Here is a 20,623-nt window from a genome sequence, read left to right as displayed (position 1 = left end):
CTTGATTTACTCTTCTGTCCTCTTTTGTGTGTTTTCTTTGTGCCAGCAATCGGGGCACCATTTCAATGATATATTCATTAATTGAAGTAATTCATAAACCAGTGGACTTTCTGGACATTCAGAACTGTGTCTCGTCTGAAATGCATGATTATGGTGACACAAAGTGTTTAATGACATCACTCTGTGCTTTTCCTTTTTTGATATATTATGAACCACAGAATTAGTCTTTGGTGTAGGACACAATGAAAGGCCCCACACAGACATAGAACACAGTCATGCACTCGCACAAAGGCCACAATCTGTGTGAACACACAAGCTACTGCAGCATCAGCAGCCCCAGTGGCCTAATGGATAAGGCACTGGCCTCCTAAGCCAGGGATTGTGGGTTCGAGTCCCATCTGGGGTGTGTGTGTGCAGCAGAGTGGCGCAGCGGAAGCGTGCTGGGCCCATAACCCAGAGGTCGATGGATCGAAACCATCCTCTGCTACAGCAGCTTTTCTTTTAAGCAAACTGCATGTGTTTGGGTGTTGGTGCCAGCCCTATGTACTCGGCAGTCTCAGTTTCCTGTAGCTGCATTATAATTGAAAGTAAACGTGTCAGGCGTATGATAAGAGTCTTTGGAGAGTCAGATAAGCTTTCATCCTCTACAAGACAACTGCGTGGCCATAAAGGCATGAGGAAGTTTGTGTATTGACTGCAGCTACATGTTCAGTTTGGTTAACAGTTTCCTGCATGTACAGTGAGAGAGGAAGTTGTAAATGTGTGTTTTGTAGAAGATGAAAGTTTATTAGTAAGAAAAGCTGATGTAGCAGAGGATGGTTTCGATCCATCGACCTCTGGGTTATGGGCCCAGCACGCTTCCACTGCGCCACTCTGCTGCACACACACACCCCAGATGGGACTCGAACCCACAATCCCTGGCTTAGGAGGCCAGTGCCTTATCCATTAGGCCACTGGGGCTGCTGATGCTGCAGTAGCTTCACACAGCCTTTGTGCGAGTGCATGAATGTGCTCCATGTCTGTGCAGGGCCTTTCATTGTCACCTACACCAAAATTGTTTGGCTTATAATATATCCAAAAAGGACAAGCACAGAGTGATGTTGTCCAGTGTCCTGTGTTGCCAAAGGCAGGGATAATATTAAATGCGAAAAGTTCCAAAGTTGAAAGGATCGCCTGTATCTCCATGAGTTCTAAGCGGATTTATATATCTTCATATGCGATGGCAACTGAATATAATGATATCATTGCAGAATGTAAGTCACACTGAATCTAAAAATGTGTATATCATGTCTGTATATTTAGATCTGAGCGACCAAACTACGACGACTAACTTTGTGTCCTGTTCACCACATACAGCAACTTTGCCTAATGTCGAAATCGGCTGTAGATCAGGACAGACGGTCGTTACCTTGCGTCCTGAAGGTTTTCCCACAGAGGTGACACTGGTAAGGCCTCTCCCCACTGTGTATCCGCAGATGCATGTTGAGGTTGTTCTTCTGGGAGAAGGCGTGGCCACAGAGGTTACATACAAAAGGGCGCTCATTTCTGTGAGACAGAATAAAACTGTCTCAGTCAGTCTGCACAAAGCCTCCCATAGTTATTATGACAAAGCATCATGATCCCTCTGGTCTGAATAAATCTGGACTGAAGCAGAAATAAACACGTTCCTCTACCTGTGAATGGCTTTGATATGCATCTGCAGGCCGTTTCGACTAGACGCACGATGGCCACACTCCTCACACACAAATGGCTTTTCACCTCGATGTTTGGCAGCTTCATGCACACGCAGCTCCGTCCGAGTCATGAAGGTTTTTGGGCACTGGGTACACTAGAAACAAAGCCTTGTTTTAACAGAAAAACTACAATCGTATGCATTTGGCTTCAAGTTTGTAAAACAAGTGAAACAACTATGTACTGTCGGTACTCACTGCATGTGGTCTAGGATAACCGTGGACCTTCATCATGTGAAGTGTCAAGTTTTTCTTGTACATAAACTGCTCAGGACATGTCGAACACTGAACAAAGGACACCATGAGATGAGGATATTTTCAAAAGCTCATTTCAGGTTTGGAACAATTTACTGTCATCCATGTAGGTTAGGTGTAGGCTGTACCTTGTGAGGCATATCTCCTGTGTGGGAGACAACATGCAGACGTAGGTCTTCTTTCGCATTAAATGTTGAGGAGCATGACAAGCAGGTGTACGTCTGGAATTACAACGGCACAACACTTAAGCTTCCTGATGCTGAAAACAGCTGAAATGAGGGATGTCCAATGCACATCAAAATCCATGCACGTTTTTAACTGATCAGTATCTGCTTTAAAAAAAAAAAAAAAGCCCAAGCCTTGTTTACATCTGCTGTCAGATGGGTGTTGCAAAGGCAGAGCAGAATTTGTGGCAGTACGCTAGAGATCCTAATTTTAAACAGTTTTCTAAATCAATAATTGGCATTGATATCAATCAATAATGGATTAATTGATAACATCGGATATGGACCACAAAGTTCCATTATATGTGCCACTGAGGTAGAATAATCTCAGCAGCATATTGTCATTATTCCATCCTTGCTTGGCTGAATTACACCAACTCTGACCGGAGACCATTAAGCATCACAGAAGTCTTTGTCATGGTTTCAATCGCCTGCTAAAGCCAAACAGTGCTCTCTGCTTGGCAGCCAGTAGTATAATAGTCTGACTCTCTGCTGCAGGTATAAGCCTGCCATTGGCTGCTCATTTTATGTATGTCCTTTCCTTGAAATATCATTGTGTTATTGTTGCCAAAATCCATTTTGACAAGGGAAATAACAACAACAAACTAACACAGTGTGTTTTTTCACCAAGAGCAGAATGGTAGTCAGACCATTATGTTCTCCAGAATGGGTTTGCCGAGAGAGATTACTACATTGTTAAACAGTAACAGGCTCCATCTAGTGGCACAACCGGGCTCTACATCTACTGGGTAATACATGTTCTGACATGCATGAGGAGAACACAGGTTTGGGATGATTTTTTCTCTGAATGCACTGCAGAGATTTTCAGTTGTCAAGCATATACAATGGATTAATTAAATGACTTTCATGTACTTGTGTGTTTATTATCTTGGAAAATAATATCGGTTTTGGACTCAGCAGATACTAAATATTAAATGATTCAGGTTGGATGCAAAAAAAAAACCTTGATCAGGACATTGCAGTCTGAAGTATGTTTTTTTAGCCTCACTTACCTGCATTCTTGCACAATCTCTCATCTCATGTATTAAAAGATTCTCCTTCCTGAAGTACCTCTTCCCGCATTTCAGGCAACCAAAGGGCCTCTCTCCTGTATGCCGCCTGCAGGAAAGACATATTAGTGGATGTTCTTTCAACAGCAGTTATAAGTTGAAATGGAGGAACCCTCTACCTGTTGTGGACTTTGAGGTAGTATTTGCTTTTAAAGGATTTGTCGCAGGTGGGACACTGCACCGAGTCCTTGTTCGAGTCTTCCTCCACAGCCTCACCATTCTTGTTTTTGTTTGTTTTACTCTTGCGCTTCTGTGCCGTCGACGTGGACGGAGGTGAAGAAGCTGGCTTGGTAACGGGGACGTATTCCTCATCTGTGTCCTCAGTGATGCCCTCAAAATCTCCCACATTATCATCATCTTCTTCTTCTACAGTTACCTGGCCAACACCGCTGTTGTTTATGTCAATCTGTAGTTGTGTTACCTGCAAATAGCACAAGACAAGTATACTCATGAATGCTGTTTTCATCTTTAAATACACCAGGATAATTATCTGCACATCATTGCTGTATGTTGATGTACCTCAGTTTCACCAGATGGCTGATAGGGGTTTTGGTTCTCCACAACAGCATTGCCACTTTCTTTCTCCACAGGAACATTTGTGTTGTCAACAGTCACTAGTCGCTTGGGACCCTTAACTAAACGACCAGAGCGTGTTGTAGTGGCGACAGCTGTAGTCAGACCGGCTGTATCAATACCAGAGTCATCTTTAGCGACTGTAACCGAGTTCTCCTCTTTGACTGAGTTTGTATCCGATGCAGACTTCCTCGGTCTGCCTCGTTTACGCTTCACAGGTACAGGATCCACAGAGGTTTCCTTGAACTGCTGACAGAGTCTGAGGGCCTCTGGTACACACAGGCTGGTCGCTGCATGCTGCACCTTCTCCAGGTTGTCAGGGCCCAGCTTGAGCTCTCCGGTGTAGACAAAGTTCAGCAGCAGCTCCAGGCCATCGTCGGGACAGCCCTGCAGGCAGAGCTCCATGCTGCTGGGGGAGGTGGACACGTTGGACCGCTGGAACAATTCGCTGAAACAGGCGAGGATGTTGCGATGGGCGAGGTAGATCACCCCGCCTCCCACGTTCAACGCTGCATCACAAAACCTGCCTACAACCCTCTGCTGGTTCAGGGAGGACAGAACACGCTGTGCATGGTGGCTGTCTACTGCAGGCATCCTTCACTGTGGACCGTTGCTGCATGAGACACAGAAACATTATACTGTTACTATTTCCATTATTAGTTAATCTGACAGCTATGTGTTGTGTCTATCTTTGTTTTAGCTGTCTGCTGTGTTTTTGTATTCTGCTGGAAAACGATTGACAGTGATTAACTGTTCAATTCCAGCTTCTCAAATGTGAGGATTTGCAGCTGTTGTTTGTCTTAACTGACAGAGGAATAAATATCTTTGGGTTTCAGACTGATGGTCAGATAAAACCAGCATTTGTAGGAAGTCACATTTGATTTAAGGTACTGGGTTGAGCATGTTTCACCATCACAAGGCCTAATGTTGAGGATAGTATTTGAAAAAAAAAACCAACAGTATAATTAATTAATTGGTAGAGAAAATAGCTGTACCAGCTTGTAGCTGGTACATTTTTGTGAATGTACACATTTGGCCAGTAAATCTGAATAAGATCATCAATGGGGGAATGTAACTAAGTTCATTTACTCAAGTACAAATCTGAGGTAATTGTTCTTTCCATATTTTGTTTTCATGCCATTTTATACCTCAAGTTCACAAAATTTTCTGTAAGAAATATTGTGCTTTTTGCTGCACTACATTTGGTGACATTTGAAGTTTTTGCATACAAAAATTATACAGACTTCATAAAATGTGATGCTTTATTATAGATTAAACTGCCCAGCAGTGCATACATGTGGAGCTGACTTGTTTGTTTTTCATTAAGAAATGAACCAAACGTTTTATGGTTCCAGCATCTCAAAAGTGAAGATAAGAATAAGGAGCAAAAAAAATAAAATTTAGCGACAGTGTGGTGGAAAAAAAATATACCAGCTACAATAATAAAACAAACAATAATAATCAGATGATATAATACACAACAGTCTAACAATGACAGTAACCATTGGTGATCACACTTAGACACGCTTCCTTAAACAACTTTTTAAAACCAGACTTTTCCTTGTAATGGAGTATTAATGTGAAGTATTAGTACTTTTTCTGACGTTAAGGGTCTAAATATAAATAAACATTTCCTTCACTGCTGATGCTTATTTCATAGATGTACTGTATGAAGCTACAAATAGCATATGCAGTGGTAATTACAAGTATCTGGAAGATGTGTTCAACATTTAGCAGGGATGCAAATCACAAAGCCTAAGATGACTTCTGCAAGTGTCTTGTTTTGTGAACAAAATCAAAATATTTTGTTTACTGTCACAGAGGAGGAAAGAAATCAGAGTATTCACATTTAATGACTCAGAATCAGAGAAATTAGACTTATTTTTCTTTAACGAATTACTAACACCGATTATTCGAGTATCAAAAACAAGCGGTGATTCATTTGATAGTCGTCATCTAATCAATCGACAGTTCGTTTAATATCACTTAATTACGGTTGTGTCATTGAAAACAACAATCCTAATCCTGTTGATTTTAAAAATAAAGGCCAAATACGTTCTCGTATATTTTACAGAAATAGTATTTGTACAGATAATACAGTTTTCTTGAAAACCCTTACCCACCTACGCACCTCCACGTTTATTTCCTAGCACATCTCTTTAAAGACGCTCCCTAAGCGTGGTCCGCGCGCGACAGCTTCATCTGGAGACTCGCGTCTGCATTATCGATGAAAAGTGATTATTATCTCTCGATCACTCGATGAGCTTCACCCGATCCGAGTATAATGCAAACAGAATGATAAAACAGCAAAGCCTCGCTGCATGTAGCTTGTTTTGGTTTCTTGTAGGCCCCTAAAAACTGCAGAAGGAAGAGGATGTGACGCTATTAACGCGACGGAACTCCGGGAAACGTTTCTGTTGTCCAACATTAAACGCCAACAATTCACAACAGTAACAATAAAACATCCAAAAAATTTAATTATTGTTTGTAGGTACTTTTCTTTTTGATGATTTTGCTTCTTATGAAAAGCAAAAAAAACAATACATTTTTTTTCTTCAAATACCTCCTTGTAAATAATAACACTCCGGGAAAAGCTACAGTTGACCATCCAGACGCGGCGTCTGTTTGCTGCTCACACATGTAAGCTAATCTGCTAGACTGTTAGCGTTGCTGTATGGACAGCTGGCTGGCTCCTTGGCTTTACTTAGGCAAAATATTAATGCTCTTCGCTTACTAAAATCACCGAGCGTGTTCCCTACACTTCAGTCTTGTTTTTTCTAAGCGGGGGTAAGTATGATTTGTCAGGCTTCTGCAACGTTAGCTAGCAACTGTTGCTAGCTCCTGTAAATGCTTTGGTAGGGACGTTAGCCGTGATAACTTGACGCCAAGTTTAAAATTCAGGTTGTGTTATTGTTTGCTAATTGTTTGTTCCTCTTTAACGGTACATTTATTCAGCACTCAGCCTCAGGTGTTGAGCATATGAAACACTGGCAATACATAGGTAGCTCGTTAGCATGATTAGCTTATCTCCAAAATGCTAATGAATTCTCAGGCTACAAAGTGAAGCTAAATTATGCAGATATTAATTTTGAAAAGACCTTGAGGATTCCTCAGTTGCTTGTTGTGTTAGCTAGTTAAACTTTCTGATATAAACGTTCTCTCTTGGCAGACTCCCCCGTGTATTTCCCATCAGCTCCCACATGAGTAATTGTTGATTACAGGATCATGAAGGTGAACAAAAACACACAGGCGAGGAGTAAATCTCAGAAGTGGAAGGATGTTAGAGGCAAACGGTGCAGGCCTCCCATCAGTTCCTCTGATATAAACTCTAGTCCTGTCATGGCCAGGATGATAAAGGAGCACCAGGTGTCAGTGAAGAAAAAGCCCTCCGTCAAGAGACTGAAAAATAGAGCCAAACCTGTCTCTGACCCTAAGATAACCCCTCCTCAGTCTGGATCTAAGAAATCATACACTCAGGCTAATGGAAGTTCTGTGTTCAACTTGGACAAAGAGTCAGATGACTCGCAGGAATGGAAAGAGTATTCCCAGTTAATTCACAAGAACGGTGTGGAGACCTCAGATGATGTGGAGGTTGGCCAGCCGGGCAGACTGGAGGGGGAGGCTCTGCATCAGTGTGCACAGAGAGATGATCGACAAAACCGCGCAGTGCTTATTATGCAAAAGGATCAGGTATTCTTCACTGCATTTTTAATAGAATCAATATATGTGACAGCAATCAGGCACACAAATAATGAATGTTAATTCATTGCTATGACTAAGAATTTCATTCCTTTCCTGCAGACCCTGTGTTTCCGTGGGAAGTGTTTTTTGACCTGTCTGTATGGTCGTGTAGAAGTGATGGGATTCACTATTGAAGAAGGCCAGCAGTCGTACCCACTCTTCTCTCCAGCCTCACATTGTCCACTGACCATTAGAGCACTGCAAAGCTCTGATGACAGTAGAAATAACAGAACACGGGCGTCGCACATCCTGCAGAAATATCTTACAGGAGGTAAACAACTCAGCTGAGCCTAGAGATTTATATGGGAACACAACAGTTGCAAAAGATAGTGTTGAGACGTATTCTTGTGATACTCATTGGACCATGCTTTTTGCAGCACCACGGAAGAAGCTGCTAAAAAATTTAACTTCAAGCTCAACTATCATCCTGTTGGAACCCATGGAGACGCCTCTGACACGGTTTCTGTCAAGCTTCACAGATCTAAGTGAATTGTTCAGCCCCCCTGTTGTAAGTTGACTACAGTCACTGAATCAAACAGTTTAACCACATGAGAAAATTGCGAGCATTTGCACACAGGCTGTTGTTAGGATCATTTTCACATGTCAGTCTAGTAAAAGCTTTTCCTTCCCGTGTGTTTGCAGAGTGAACTCATGTCAGCTGTTCTTGACACTCCGCTCAATGGTTTGGGGATGATTCCACTGACTAGCATGATTGAAGGCCTGAAAATGCCAAAGAGCTACCAAGATGCCCTTAACACAGTAGTGAATGCTTGCAGAGGTAAGCCACTTTCAAACATGCATTTCATTTGTAAGATGATGTTTAAATGTTTACATGTTTATCCTATTCGACTGCAACTAGTACCACTTTTGTTCACACACAGAATAAGTCCAAATTATGTAAAAGGTGAAGGAGCACGTAGTTCACTACAGAGACATATTAAAAGTGTGTCTTTTTTTCAGCATATTTTTTAGAGCACTGTGTTTAAAAGCTGTTGAAACACTCATGTCAGTTCAGCCTGTGAACTTATGTTTTATTGTTTTGATTCAGCATCTGACATAATTAATAAATTTTCCTTTATTGCATTTTTCTTGGGGGAAATAATATTAAATGCATGAACACATTAATAGGAGATTCACAGTGAAAAGCAGAGCAAGTGCCTCTTGCACTCTTAGTAGTCATTCATTGTTTGGTTTTACTAGAGAAATACATCTACTTCTGCTGCAATGTAGCCTGCAGGAGAACAGAAAACACATATCATTAAACTTTTCAACTCACCGGTGTTCTCAGCAGTGTCACTGTCTATATTTTGTGGGAAAAAAATCTGTTTTTTGTATACTGTAAAGGCTAAATAGATCCATAAAACATTTATCTAATAGACCTCTTAGTCTGAATGACAAAAAAACATTATTTACAACAGACTGATGAAGCCAACATACAGACATGTCTTTCATTCACAGGAGATATGGATGGTTGTGCTGTTATTCTTGTATGTGGGACCAAGAATGTGGGCAAGTCAACATTTATTCGACTCCTCATCAATACCTTATTGAATCAGTAAGTTCTCTCAAGGTTGACATACTTACTGTCTTCATTTCTACATGAACCATATGTACTTCTTTGTTTATATATGTTAAGTTTTTCTGTTTGTTTGTAGAAGTTGTTGCTTAAATACTTTTTATGATTTTTGTTTGCTACATCTTTGGCTGTGCTCTTTTTCTCTGTATAGTCTCTTTATTGTTTCTTTGTTACACCCTATTACAGTTTACTGTGTTCACTGATTTCCCATAGAGCTTTGTACTCAGTTAACTCTCAGATGTAAAAGTAGTCAGTGTGACATGCAGGGTAATATTATGTCCTGTTTTTCTGTAGCACTGCTAGTGTAGACTACTTGGAGGGTGACCTTGGTCAAACAGAATTCACTCCTGCTGGTTGCCTGTCTTTGGGTACAATCACAGAACCACTTCTGGGTATGTTTTTTCTCTTCTTGTTGCTTCACAGTTTCACATATTGTTCTGATTCCATTTGTTTCTGCTGTGTGTTTATGTACTTGCTTATTAATACCTATGTTAGGTGTTAGTTTGACAATGTGACAATGACACAGACTTCTTCATCCTTCACACAGATTTAAAAAATTAAATGTAGCATGTTAATTAGCAAGCTTAAGAGGTGCTGGTTGGCGTTTTTTGTTTCCTTCGGACAGAGCCAGAATGCCTTTTTTCCAGTTTCTGGGCTTTATGCTTGGCTAACAAGGTGCTAGCTCTGGCTTCATGTAGCTTTACTGTATAGATATTTCATCTGATGCAGCAATAAAGTGAATTAGCTTGTTTACCAACTAGATAGGTACATGTTCACTATTCATATAACATGTATTTTAAGTGTTTTTCTCCACATGTCAGTCCTGCACTGTTTTGGTAAGAAGGGGTCAGTAGACTCATATTAACTTGTTTTCCAGGTCCTCCTTTCACACACCAGCACACCCCAGAGCACATGATCTACTATGGTCAGTCATCATGCGAGTCAGACTTGGACCGCTACTTGGAATCTCTCAAGTCCTTGTGGCATAGACGCTGCCAGAGCCGAGAGACTCCCGTCGTTATCAACACCATGGGCTGGGTCAAAGGTCAGCTCAGCCAACCCTCTGTGACAGCAGTGAAAAAATATAATAATAATAATAATAAATTTCATTTATAAAGCGCTTTTCCAAAAACTCAAAGACGCTGAATATGGATTTCATTTTTTATTCGTGCTTAGAGTAAACACTGCTTGGACCTGTGTCTGTCACAGGATTTGGATTCCAGCTGCTGGTGGACATGATCCGCTTCTTCCCAGTCTCACATGTCGTCCAGCTCAGTCACGGTGGCGTCTCTCAGTGTGCTGCCCTCACTCCAGAGTTTCTGAGGACGGCACACGGATTTCAAACGCACCCGCCTGCCCAGACCGCTCTGGACGAGTTTACAGAGAGCCACAGCCCCCCCAGAAGCTACTCCCACCTTGCTGTACAATCAGAGTTTCAAGGAGTGGGGCGCCAAGGAACAGCGTGAGTCCACCACTATCAGCCTGTTATTATGATATTAACCATAGACTGTATATAAAGGATGGATAGAGCCACTGTGACCTCACCCATTAGTTTGTGTACTGCTGTTTTGAAGCCTCAAAGTTTGGTATTTTGCCCTTTTAAACCAGACATGTGACAGCTGGATTTGACTGAGAACTTGAGGGCATTTTGAACACCCATGGGGTAGCCAATCACAGTGTAGCCCCACCTTGAAGCATACTCTGATTTATGGTCTATTTTACTCTAAATGGGATCATGCTCTAAAAAAAATAACACCATACTGTATTTAAAGCCTTGAAATGTGTGACTGAGACCATAAACTCTTTAGGAAGATATTTACAAAGGTAACAGATTAAGTAAAAAGTAGGATAATTTTCTTGTAAACTTCTATACAATCTGACTTCTTTTTGCAACCAGAGGATTCCACTCCTGCTGGCCATTAGAAAGAAAGAAGGTAAGATGAGATAAGATAAACTTTATTGATCCCTCACTGGGGAAATCCACATGTTACAGCAGCTGGGTACAGATAAGTCAGAAAGAAGTCACAAGCACAAGGTTTAAGGTACTTCTGCACTGGCTTCACTTTTCAAACCCGGAGTCTACGTCCACCTGTATATATAGTTTGTGGTTTTAACAAACAGCACGGAAGCTTTCACTATTCTAAACCAGTAGCTTTACTGTATAATGATGTGTTTGACAGGAAGCACCAGCGAACTAATGAGCACAGAGAGCTGTCTCTGCTGGCCTACCTGAGTCAGCTGCAGTCTTCTGACCCTGGACCAGTTAGACCTCTACACAGCCTCACCCCATACCAGGTACATCAGAAACGTGGGCTAGTCTGTGTCTGTTCAGACAGATTTCAAGAAATATGTTGCCACAATGTCTCAGACTGTATTCAGTCTTAATAAATATGGTCATTGAGGCCAAAAAAATAACTTTGATGAATATTTTGATGTTTTCAGACCTGGGATTTTCTGATTTTTAACCCTAAAAAAATGTATGTTACCATGGAAACTAATTAAGAGTTCAGTATATCTAGAAACATAACACAGTCACAAAGTTTGGAGAGGACACAGATTAAACTGTTGTCACCAGTGGAACTGAATGGTGCCATTAGAGGCTACATTTTTAATTATTGGCCCTCGAAAATAGGGGAAAAAAGGGTGGCCTCTGAAAGTTCCTGTAGTATATTTACGTGGATGTATTGATATTTCCTACTAAAAATACAGTCTTTGTTGGACAAAGATCAAACACAGTGGCTAAAATGAAAAGACGAGGTTCGAGTTTTTTGAGATTTTGACATTCCAAAATGGTGATATAGACTTATTCATAGCAAAACAAAAACTGATGTGAAAATGGATTTTTATATATATATATACAGTTTGTCATAGTATGTCTCCGTGCAAAGTTCCAGTTTCCTCATGTTGAAATTTAAAAACATACAAGGCTTATTTTACCTTCCTGAATGTAAGCAAGATGAAATTCCAAAGATTTGGCCAAAATATTTTACAAATCTTAGTTTTGAGTCTCAATTAGACATAGACAAAAGTTTATTTTCCAGCATGTATCTCGTTATAAAACTAAAATAGTTTGTGGACATACTAACTAAACTGAACTGAACCCACAGGTGCCTAATACAGCAGTGGCTTTAGGTGTGATCCACTGCGAGGTGGTGCCCACTCACATGCTTTATGCTGCCAACGCCAGTCTGGTGGGACTCTGCTGCCTGTCAGAGAAAGTAGCCAGCAGAGGGGGTCCAGTCCTGCTGTCCCAGGCCCCCATCTGTCCATGTGTGGGCTTAGGTATGCCACTTCTTCATTGACTATGGCTTTACTTCCTCTTTGTTTAGTTCCACTTATGTACGGGTGAAAATAATGATGACTTTGAGCAGCTATATTTTTTAATCCATTTTTGTTTTCTAAACTTAAGAAAAGCAAATATGTGGGAAAATATTGGTAACGATTTTCTTCGTCTCAAACTGAGGTGGACATTTAATTATGTTCAAAATACAGGTTTGACCATGAAGTGGGGTTATTAATATAAAAAACTGAAATATGTTAGGTTGTACTAATTAAACAGATATCTTTTTGTTTTGTTTGACAAAGACGTCATGCACCGACAAGGGGGTTTACAGTACATAGACCTATACAGCAGGGCTTCACAACTATGGCCAAATTGATAATCACATTTACTGTTTAGAGTGTCAAAATTCAGTGTATTTACCTGTTGATGTCTTCCAGGCGTGCTTCGAGGTATTGACGTGGCTCGAGGTCTGTACTATGTTCTGACACCGGTAGATCCCGCCGTCCTTCGGAAGGTCAACTGCCTCCTCTTGGGAGCCATTTCATTGCCTTCATGTATCCTCACATCACAGGTCAGCGTTCAGCTCATACACTATGCTCTTAAAATGACATAACAGCTCATAAAGCCATACGTCACTGTCCAAAACTGTCTTTTATTGTGACTTATGGTGTCTTTGTCTCTGTTTCAGCCTGGCGTTGAAGGGGAGAGGCCCTATGTGACTACAGACTACAGTTTTGATCTCACTGGTGCAGGAAAGCTGCGAGTTTTTAAGGGACTGATGAGGCCCAGTCAAGTGGGGATGCAGTGATATTTTTTCTGCAGCATTGTATTTTTGCCCTTTACATTTCTTGACTGGTGTCTTACAACAAACCAGTCAGCACTGGCCTTTGAATGTACAGAACTGAGGTTGAGGTGGGACTATTTTCTATTTTAGGTTTCAAACTGCAGGTAGCGACGGCTGCCATCATCTGCCTGGACTCTGTTTTTTTGGAAAAGGTTCCCAATGACACGATTGTCAATGAAAACGTTCTCACCAGGTCTTCTAACCTGCTACTGTATGGACATTTGGAGGCGCTGTGAAGGAGTTTTCAGTTTCTCAGTCTCCACATGGACAGTAATATATTACAATACCTTGTAGTTGATGCTGTTATGTGATGTCTCTTCTTTGTAGGTGACATTCCAAAATGAAATATCTGCCAGATATAAAATGAAAACAACTTTTGTTCAGGCTTTGCGTTTCTTGCGTTCAGTTGTATTTTGGATCAGTGTTACTGGCGGTTGATAGATACAATCTTGTATCCATGTAGGTTTAAAGCAGGATTTTTAACTAATCTATCCCAGTATGCAGTGTGGTCCCTTCATTTTTGAAAACTGTAATATTGGATAAACTGTCCATTGCCAACGTTTTCCACGTTGTTTATGCTTACATCCATCAGTTAGGTAAAGAAGTGCATGTCGGAGTTAAGGAGGAGTCTTTTACATGACGTTTTCTGTGAATCGGATGGATTTACATAAAAATGACACATTTTACCAGTCTTGTTTGTATGCCAGTCAAAGACTTAACTAAACTGTCTCCATTTTTACTGCTGTATATCTCTGCTTTGCATTTGTTAAAGGGACACTATTGTGTTTCTGCACTTACAGGCCATTCAGGGGGTTTTGTTTACAATTTCTTATGTGGCTGTAAAGGATAAAAATAAAAACCTTGTTTCTAGATTGTAGCCTTTTTTTCCCCTCAAGGGGGCAGCAGACATTTATGTTGTGATTTAGCTTTGATCAACAGCAGATGTTCACTTACAAAACGTCTGAAGGGCAGGAAAGCCGCAATAAAAGCTGCTGAGACTCAAGCCTGTAATACAGGAGAGCTGTAATGTTTCTTAATGGTTTTAGAGGCAGGCTAATTTAAGAAATTACCAACTTCGTCAGAGTGACTTGCCCCTGCATGTAGACTGACCTTTACATTTATCTGAGCAGAGGACTCAGCCGTAAACAGCCTCTCATGGAGCAGAGAATAGCTAATTTGTTAAGTGGGCTGTTTTACTATCGCCTCTGTGCCCCCTCGCTTTTCTTTGTTCGCTGTTCCCCGCCTCTTTATTGGGTGTGGGAGCGTACAAAGACAGCACAGCTACACTTTGGCAGAGTCATTGTTTTGGCTTTGTCAGGTCAGATGTTTTCCCCTAGACTTCATGCAAATCAAAGAAAAATCTCACTGCAGAGCTTCCAAGAGAAAGCAGACATGAACCAACTTTCTGACATGTTTTCTCATTAGTGCATGACTTGTAGGAATTGCACCTGCAATCATTAGTCCATTAATCCACTGGCTTCTCAGTTTGTGCACATTTGAAATGTTTCTTTCTCGTCAGTGGCAGTAAATTCATTATTTTTGGTCCCGCTGGGGTTGTTGATTGGAAGAAACAAGCTGTTCAAAGACATCTATTTGGGCTACAGAGAACTATAACAGGAATTTTATCCAACTGTTTTCTGACATTTTGGACACCAAACCATTACTGTATCAAGTGAAAAAAAAAAACTGGCTGTCTAGCTGATTATGAAAATGACGACTAGTTGCAGCTCTGACAGGTTACATGGGCTGTTTTGTTAAGTATTGTTCACATGGTGGGTCTGGAAGAGGTTCTTGATCTGTTCAAAGCTTGGAACGTTAAACAGAAAAGCACTGAGAGCACCTGCAAAGTCATGCAGAAATCTCAGCTGTGTTGCTGTATTTTAGTCGTAAGCCTTGTGTTGGCAGTAAACTCTTGATTTTTCTCAAGTAATCTGTGCCACACTCCTGTGATGCCTGTTCATCTGCTGCCTGCAGACAAACTGTGCTGCAAAATGTAACAATGAGACTGAATGTGCTGCTATTGTAAGCACTCAAATCCCCCTGTTCAGTTCAAACAACAGGACAATGGGAATATTTAGCACAGTTTCATGTTATTGTAAGGTTCAGCAAACTGAATAACCACAAGAAGACTGTTAGGTGAACATTCCCTGGGCGTTCTCTGAAGGTTCAGCCAACAATGTGACCTTCAGGCAACCTTAATGAAACCTTCAGGGAATATTCCCTGGACATTTTCTCAAAGGTTCAGTGGAAAGTAACCTTTAGGGAATGTCCCCTGCATGTTCTCTCAAGGTACAGCGACAGTAACTCTCACAGAACCTTTCCGGAGTGTTCAGGGAATGTTTACTGACCAGTAGCCTTCAGGGAATGTACAGGGAGTATTCAGTAGATGTTCTGAAGGTTCAGTGAACAAAGTAACCATCAGGGAATGTTGTCTGACTGTTCTCTGAAGGTTCAGCCAACAACGTAACCTTTGGGAAACCTTAATGAAATCTTCTGGGAATATTCCCTAGATGTTGTCTCAAGGCTCAGTAGAAAGCAACCTTCAGGGAAAAGTAGTCATCAAGGAATCCCCAGGGAGCATTCTGTGTATGTTTTCTCAAGGTTCAGTGAAAAGTAACCTTCAGGGGATGTTCTCTCAAGGCACGACAGTAACTCTCACAGAACCTTTAGGGAATGTTCAGGGAATGTTGTCTTGGCATTCCCTGAAGGTAACTGGTCACTAAACGTTCAGGGAAATAATCAGGGAATGTTACCTGAATGTTCTCTAAAGGTTCAGTGAACAAAGTAACTATCAGAATGTTACCTGAATGTTCTCTAAAGGTTCAGTGAACAAAGTAACTATCAGGGAATGTTGTGTGACTGTTCTCTGAAGGTTCAGCCAACAGTGTAACCTTCGGGAAACCTTAATGAAATCTTCTAGGAATAGTCCCTCGACGTTGTCTCAAGGGTCAGTAGAAAGTAACCTTCAGGGAAAAGTAGTCTTCAAGGAATCTCCAGGGAGTGTTTCTTGGAAAGTGACCTTTAGTAAACATTCCCTGGATGCTCTCTCAAGGCACAGTGGCAGTAACTCTCACAGAACCTTCAGGGAATATTCAGGGAATGCTGCCTCAGCATTCTTTGAAGGTTTAGTGACCGGTCACCTTCAGGGAATATTTGGCAAATGTTCCCTGAATGTTCTCTGAAGCTTCAGGGAACATAGTAACCATCAGGGAATGTTTTCTGGATGTTCTCTGAAGGTTTAGTGAACAATGTAACCTTAAGTAAACTTTCATGGGATCTTTGAGAAAAATAGAGCGAAAAAGTTGTGGGAACTTGAAAAGCTAACCCTCAGGAAACCTTCGGGAACGTTCCCTGGACATTGCCTTAAGGTTTCGCGACCAGTAACTTCAGTGGTATTGTTGCTGGGATAGTTAACTAGTGTCACACACTGTTTCCTACTGACTCTGAAGCGGACTAAATGAGTGCAGCGCTGGATGGAGTGGATGTTGCGGATCTTTGGCGCCTCTAGCAGCAGCTTTGCGCCACTTGCGAGACAAACTGCACTCGAGTCTTTGTGGATCCCGTTTGTGTGAATGAATGGAGGGGAGCTGGTGGAGCAGGGAAGGCGGCGAGACGACTCGTCTGGACAATGAGTGCTCAACTTCGGCTGCACGACGCGCAAAGTTGCTAGAAGGAGCTTCACCCACGGAGGTGCAGCTTTAAAGGCCCCGAAGAAGGTTTTCTTTCTTTCTTTCTCTTCGAAATCCTGCACCGACCGAGCTTCACCGAGAAACGGTGGACGTCGAGGAGATTTCTTCTACTTCTGCATGTGTGTGTATGCAGCCTGCAACAGGTTATTAAGAGCTTAGCGGCGCGTCCAGCCCGCAGCTGTGCCACATTAGCTCTGCGGTGACTTGGATGCTTTATTTTGCGACTGTTTTCCGACCGTTCACCGTGATATGTGCTGCAGCATTGTGCTCGATCCTCCAGCCAGAGCGCAGCGCGTTTCACAGGAGGGAACGAGGAGAAAATGGCATAGAGAAGACTGCTAGTCACACAGTTTTTTGTTGTTGCTGGCTGATCACACCGACAGACAGACCTGAGGAGCCAGTGTTGGTGCAGAGGAGGATTCAACAACGACCGAGTGCGTAAATGGTGCCAAACAAGTGGACCATGAATTCGGTCCTGCACAAATCGCCACCGAGGAGCTGGCTTGGTCTCAGATTACGACTCAGTAAGTAAAAATTCATGAAGTCAGCTACTGATCACCTTCATGCAGCAGCTCATTCTGCCGGAAAATGAGTCACCTGCATGCTTTAGAAGACACCTTGTGTAAATCTTTAAGGAAGCAGAACAGAGCAGCTCCCATGACTTTGATCCTCAGGTCTTTTTTTTTTGTGTGTCGTGCTTTTTCCTCCAGTCATCAAAGTTAATGGCTAGGATTTGGCAAGTGACCTGAGCAATCGTCCCAGCTGGAGGCAGAGATATTTCAGAGCACAGAACACTCTGATCTGAAGCTTGGTGAAAGATCTCAGGATCTCAGTACACACTCACATGATGGATGCTGCCTCTTGTAAATCTCCAGTTAATGCTGTTTACCTGAGATGCTCTGCCCTCCTCTGCTCTTTCGCTGCTCATCATTTACACTGTGGTAATAGGAAAAAGAGATTTATTGGAGCAACTCGAATGACTCGCTTCATCTGGTAACACAAGACTGAGTTAAGTTTATCCAAATTCGGTTAACAAGTGTTATTAATACTGCCAGTTTGGGGTAGATGCACTTAAATCAAGTTGCTTGGCCCAAACATAGACTGTAAAACACGATTTTGCGATTGGACGCCTTTCTTTTTCTTTGCTCGACACAGGCTGGGAAAACAATTTTTTTTTGGCCATTTACTAAAATTAGAAAACCAGTTTAGAGGGACAAAGTGTAATTTTAGGTTGATAGAACCCACAAAAGCAAACTACCATCACCAAAGCACAAGGATAAGTTAGATTCATTCGGAGCATTACTTCACTTAAATACTTTACAAATCCAAAAATCAAGGCAAATGTTGGCATTTTTTTGAGTTATGACACTTTCTTGTGAAACTAGGTTGAACCAACAGTCTACTTTGACTTACTGTAATTAGCTTCTCCTCTAAAGTCAAATTTATTTTTAAATACTAGTTTTGATTGTAGAGGCATGTTAAGATATAAATCCTGAACAAAAAGTGACGAAAAATGTAGTTATCAAGCCAATTTCATTCAATTACATCAACTTAAATTTAGTTTTAAATCAACAAACCCAGAAATTGGAGTTTCTATTACATACAATGTTAAGTTGAGGCGACATTTGTATGCCAACCCAACCCATCAAAATAGTGTTTGTGACATGAAAGAAGTCAGTAAATTAGATGTTTTTTTTCTTTAATCTTCCAACCATCTATTACGTGGTGGAAATATGTCCCTCAAATTACTTTACATAGTGTAGGCCGCCATCTAACTGTTGTCTACAAATGATTTTCTCAGCTATTCAGTTAAATATTAAGAAATTATGAACATTTCTCAAGCTTGTTCTCAAGTTTACAATCCTACAAGACAAAGAAAATGTATCACTGTAAAATGCCTAAAGGGACGCAAAGCTGCTGAAATCGGTGCTGATTTATACTCTTGACCGTTTGGTTCAGCTCTGATCTTTCGTCTCTCTCTCGACTTTACATGTGTGATGTATGCAGTGCTGGCAGTTCACGGGTTCATGCAGTGGGTGAAGTAAGCATGGAGTTAAAGTTTAGCAGCCTTAATTGGTTGAGTCTGGAACCCTTCAGTGTTCCAGGCCACCGGAGTCTTAAGCTTGTCTTAAACACACTGGTCTAATCTGGGACCAGATGTCTTGTCTGGTCTCTGTCGTCCAGCGAAAAGCAAAAACACAGACTTAAAAATCTCAACTCTGTATGCCATGATTCATTGCTGCCATGTTAAAAGTCACTGGAAAGAGCATGTGATGCTCAGGCTTAAATGAATACTTTGATGACTCAGATTTACTTTAGTTTTACTATTTATTGTGGTCATTTCATGGACCCATACTTTATGGATATTATCATTTTCATCTGTTGTTCAAATATCGGTCTTTGTAGATTTATGCCAGTGCCAGATTAGCTGTAGAGATGTAGTCAGTGCAAGGAATAATTGCTTCTTGTTGCTGATAAATCTGGAGTTTATTTTCCCTGTTAATCATTTACAATTTAGTATTCAGTCTCAAAAAATGCAGACAAATATCTTTAAATGTCTTGTCAGTTTTACCAACAGACCAATCGCCCAAGTTTCTATATTTTCCAACGGTATACACCAGAGAAAAGCAGCACGTCTTTTCATCTAAGATGCTGGAAATGGTGCTGTCTAAATTTTGATAAGAAATCACTAAAGTTAGATCAAAATGACTATTTTCAATCTATCTTTTTGTTCATGTTGGCCTCAGAGATGAGTCTCAAAGTTCTCCTGAACAGTCTGTTTAGTTGCTGCATTTGTTCGTATGTCAGGATTTTCACTGCTAGGCAGAATTCACCAGCTGATATGGAATTGGATTATTTTTCCTGAGCGTTAAAGATTTCTTTAGGTTTAAAAAATGAGAAACAGTAGCCACATTGGAGCTTGTGATCGTGTCACATGATCTTCATTGCAGATGGAGTTTACATAGAATTGCAAATGAGCCGACTTCCATTTTGCCGTAAACACTTGAGGCCCATGTTGGCTGATAAACTGATGTTCAAAGTGTGTTCTTTACCTTAGAAACAGACTGTTTAAAAAAAAAAAAATAAAATAAAAAATCTGTTAAAAAAACTGGCTTCCAAATGTCAGAAAAAATACTTAAAAACCTGTGAAATGCTGTGAAAATAACAGAAAATATTTGTAAAATTTAGCAGATCTAAATACAGTCAAATAGTTGATTTTATAGTCACTATTTAAAAAAATAGATTTTTTTATGTGACATCTTTTATTTGATCTTATTTTAGAGTAAACATCTAAATTAATGTTTTCCTTCTGTGATCTTACTGGATATTATCTGGAATTTAACAATACAGACAAAATATGTAAAATAACTGCTTGAATTTTTCAGCATTTTTCAGTGCTTAATATACAACATTTTTCTTTCAAATAACAACAAATACCTGTAAAATAATGTTTGTTTTTTGCTGAGTTAGGTACAGCAAAAATAGTTTAGTTTTATTGCATCAAATGTTGCACAAGAACTAACTACCATTTATAGAACAGGAGATTGTTTTTTTTAAATTAGTTTTTTATCCATTTATTTATTTAAGTCAACATTTAAATTAATGTGTTGTTTCTGTGATTTTGCTTGTTATTATCT

The 20,623-nt window shown here is 40.7% G+C and overlaps 3 protein-coding genes and 4 non-coding genes across 10 annotated transcripts in view; 4 read left to right on the top strand and 3 right to left on the bottom strand.

Annotated features, from left to right (window-relative positions):
- zbtb48 (zinc finger and BTB domain containing 48) overlaps positions 1 to 6,219 on the bottom strand; it is a 10,999-nt gene extending 4,780 nt beyond the window's left edge. The window contains exons 1-8 of one of the 2 annotated variants that reach the window (XM_023276314.3): positions 5,976 to 6,219; positions 3,799 to 4,465; positions 3,399 to 3,700; positions 3,223 to 3,328; positions 2,114 to 2,206; positions 1,929 to 2,015; positions 1,674 to 1,828; positions 1,409 to 1,545 (exon numbers count right to left, since the gene is read on the bottom strand). In XM_023276314.3, the coding sequence (XP_023132082.1) occupies positions 1,409 to 1,545; positions 1,674 to 1,828; positions 1,929 to 2,015; positions 2,114 to 2,206; positions 3,223 to 3,328; positions 3,399 to 3,700; positions 3,799 to 4,446 (1,528 nt within the window). In that variant the 5' untranslated portion in view covers positions 4,447 to 4,465; positions 5,976 to 6,219. The remainder of the gene's footprint in view (positions 1 to 1,408; positions 1,546 to 1,673; positions 1,829 to 1,928; positions 2,016 to 2,113; positions 2,207 to 3,222; positions 3,329 to 3,398; positions 3,701 to 3,798; positions 4,466 to 5,975) is intronic. The other variant, XM_023276315.3, reaches the window with a different exon arrangement.
- Positions 334 to 406, top strand: trnar-ccu (transfer RNA arginine (anticodon CCU)). Its single transcript has one exon. It is a non-coding gene; the product is annotated as a tRNA-Arg (tRNA).
- On the top strand, positions 416 to 487 carry trnam-cau (transfer RNA methionine (anticodon CAU)). The gene has a single exon. It is a non-coding gene; the product is annotated as a tRNA-Met (tRNA).
- trnam-cau (transfer RNA methionine (anticodon CAU)) lies at positions 807 to 878 on the bottom strand. The gene has a single exon. It is a non-coding gene; the product is annotated as a tRNA-Met (tRNA).
- Positions 888 to 960, bottom strand: trnar-ccu (transfer RNA arginine (anticodon CCU)). Its single transcript has one exon. It is a non-coding gene; the product is annotated as a tRNA-Arg (tRNA).
- Positions 6,220 to 6,264: 45 nt separating the features above from the next.
- Positions 6,265 to 14,166, top strand: nol9 (nucleolar protein 9). Of its 3 annotated transcripts, none has more exons than XM_023276311.3 (13): positions 6,265 to 6,492; positions 7,022 to 7,542; positions 7,654 to 7,864; positions 7,971 to 8,101; positions 8,236 to 8,371; positions 9,052 to 9,148; positions 9,464 to 9,561; positions 10,047 to 10,214; positions 10,379 to 10,631; positions 11,350 to 11,464; positions 12,277 to 12,451; positions 12,890 to 13,023; positions 13,141 to 14,166. In XM_023276311.3, exons 2-13 carry the CDS (start codon positions 7,078 to 7,080, stop codon positions 13,258 to 13,260), a joined length of 2,103 nt encoding a protein of 700 aa, XP_023132079.1. In that variant the 5' UTR covers positions 6,265 to 6,492; positions 7,022 to 7,077; the 3' UTR covers positions 13,261 to 14,166. The 3 variants fall into 3 exon arrangements, with proteins under 3 accessions (XP_023132079.1, XP_023132080.1, XP_023132078.1); XM_023276312.3 differs by lacking the exon at positions 6,265 to 6,492 and adding an exon at positions 6,499 to 6,639 and having other exon boundaries at positions 7,074 to 7,542; XM_023276310.3 differs by lacking the exon at positions 6,265 to 6,492 and adding an exon at positions 6,499 to 6,639.
- A 2,682-nt stretch (positions 14,167 to 16,848) lies between these two features.
- Positions 16,849 to 20,623, top strand: part of plekhg5b (pleckstrin homology domain containing, family G (with RhoGef domain) member 5b) — a 98,414-nt gene continuing 94,639 nt past the window's right edge. Inside the window, exon 1 of the mRNA XM_023276304.3 lies at positions 16,849 to 17,509. Coding sequence (XP_023132072.2) covers positions 17,428 to 17,509 — 82 coding nt within the window. The 5' untranslated portion in view covers positions 16,849 to 17,427. The remainder of the gene's footprint in view (positions 17,510 to 20,623) is intronic.

This window comes from Amphiprion ocellaris, chromosome 8 (assembly GCF_022539595.1).
Source record: "Amphiprion ocellaris isolate individual 3 ecotype Okinawa chromosome 8, ASM2253959v1, whole genome shotgun sequence".
NCBI classification, from domain to species: domain Eukaryota; kingdom Metazoa; phylum Chordata; class Actinopteri; family Pomacentridae; genus Amphiprion; species Amphiprion ocellaris.
Note: the sequence above shows the minus strand (reverse complement) of the source record. Positions and strands in the feature narration are given on the sequence as shown.

What these genes read in the sequence shown, in the direction of transcription:
- nol9 (XM_023276311.3), top strand. Translation starts at nt 7,078, where the DNA reads ATGAAGGTGAACAAAAACACACAGGCGAGGAGTAAATCTCAGAAGTGG. An exon ending in TTATTATGCAAAAGGATCAG is followed by an intron (nt 7,543 to 7,653) that starts GTATTCTTCACT and finishes CCTTTCCTGCAG; the next exon opens with ACCCTGTGTTTCCGTGGGAA. An exon ending in CATGTATCCTCACATCACAG is followed by an intron (nt 13,024 to 13,140) that starts GTCAGCGTTCAG and finishes TCTCTGTTTCAG; the next exon opens with CCTGGCGTTGAAGGGGAGAG.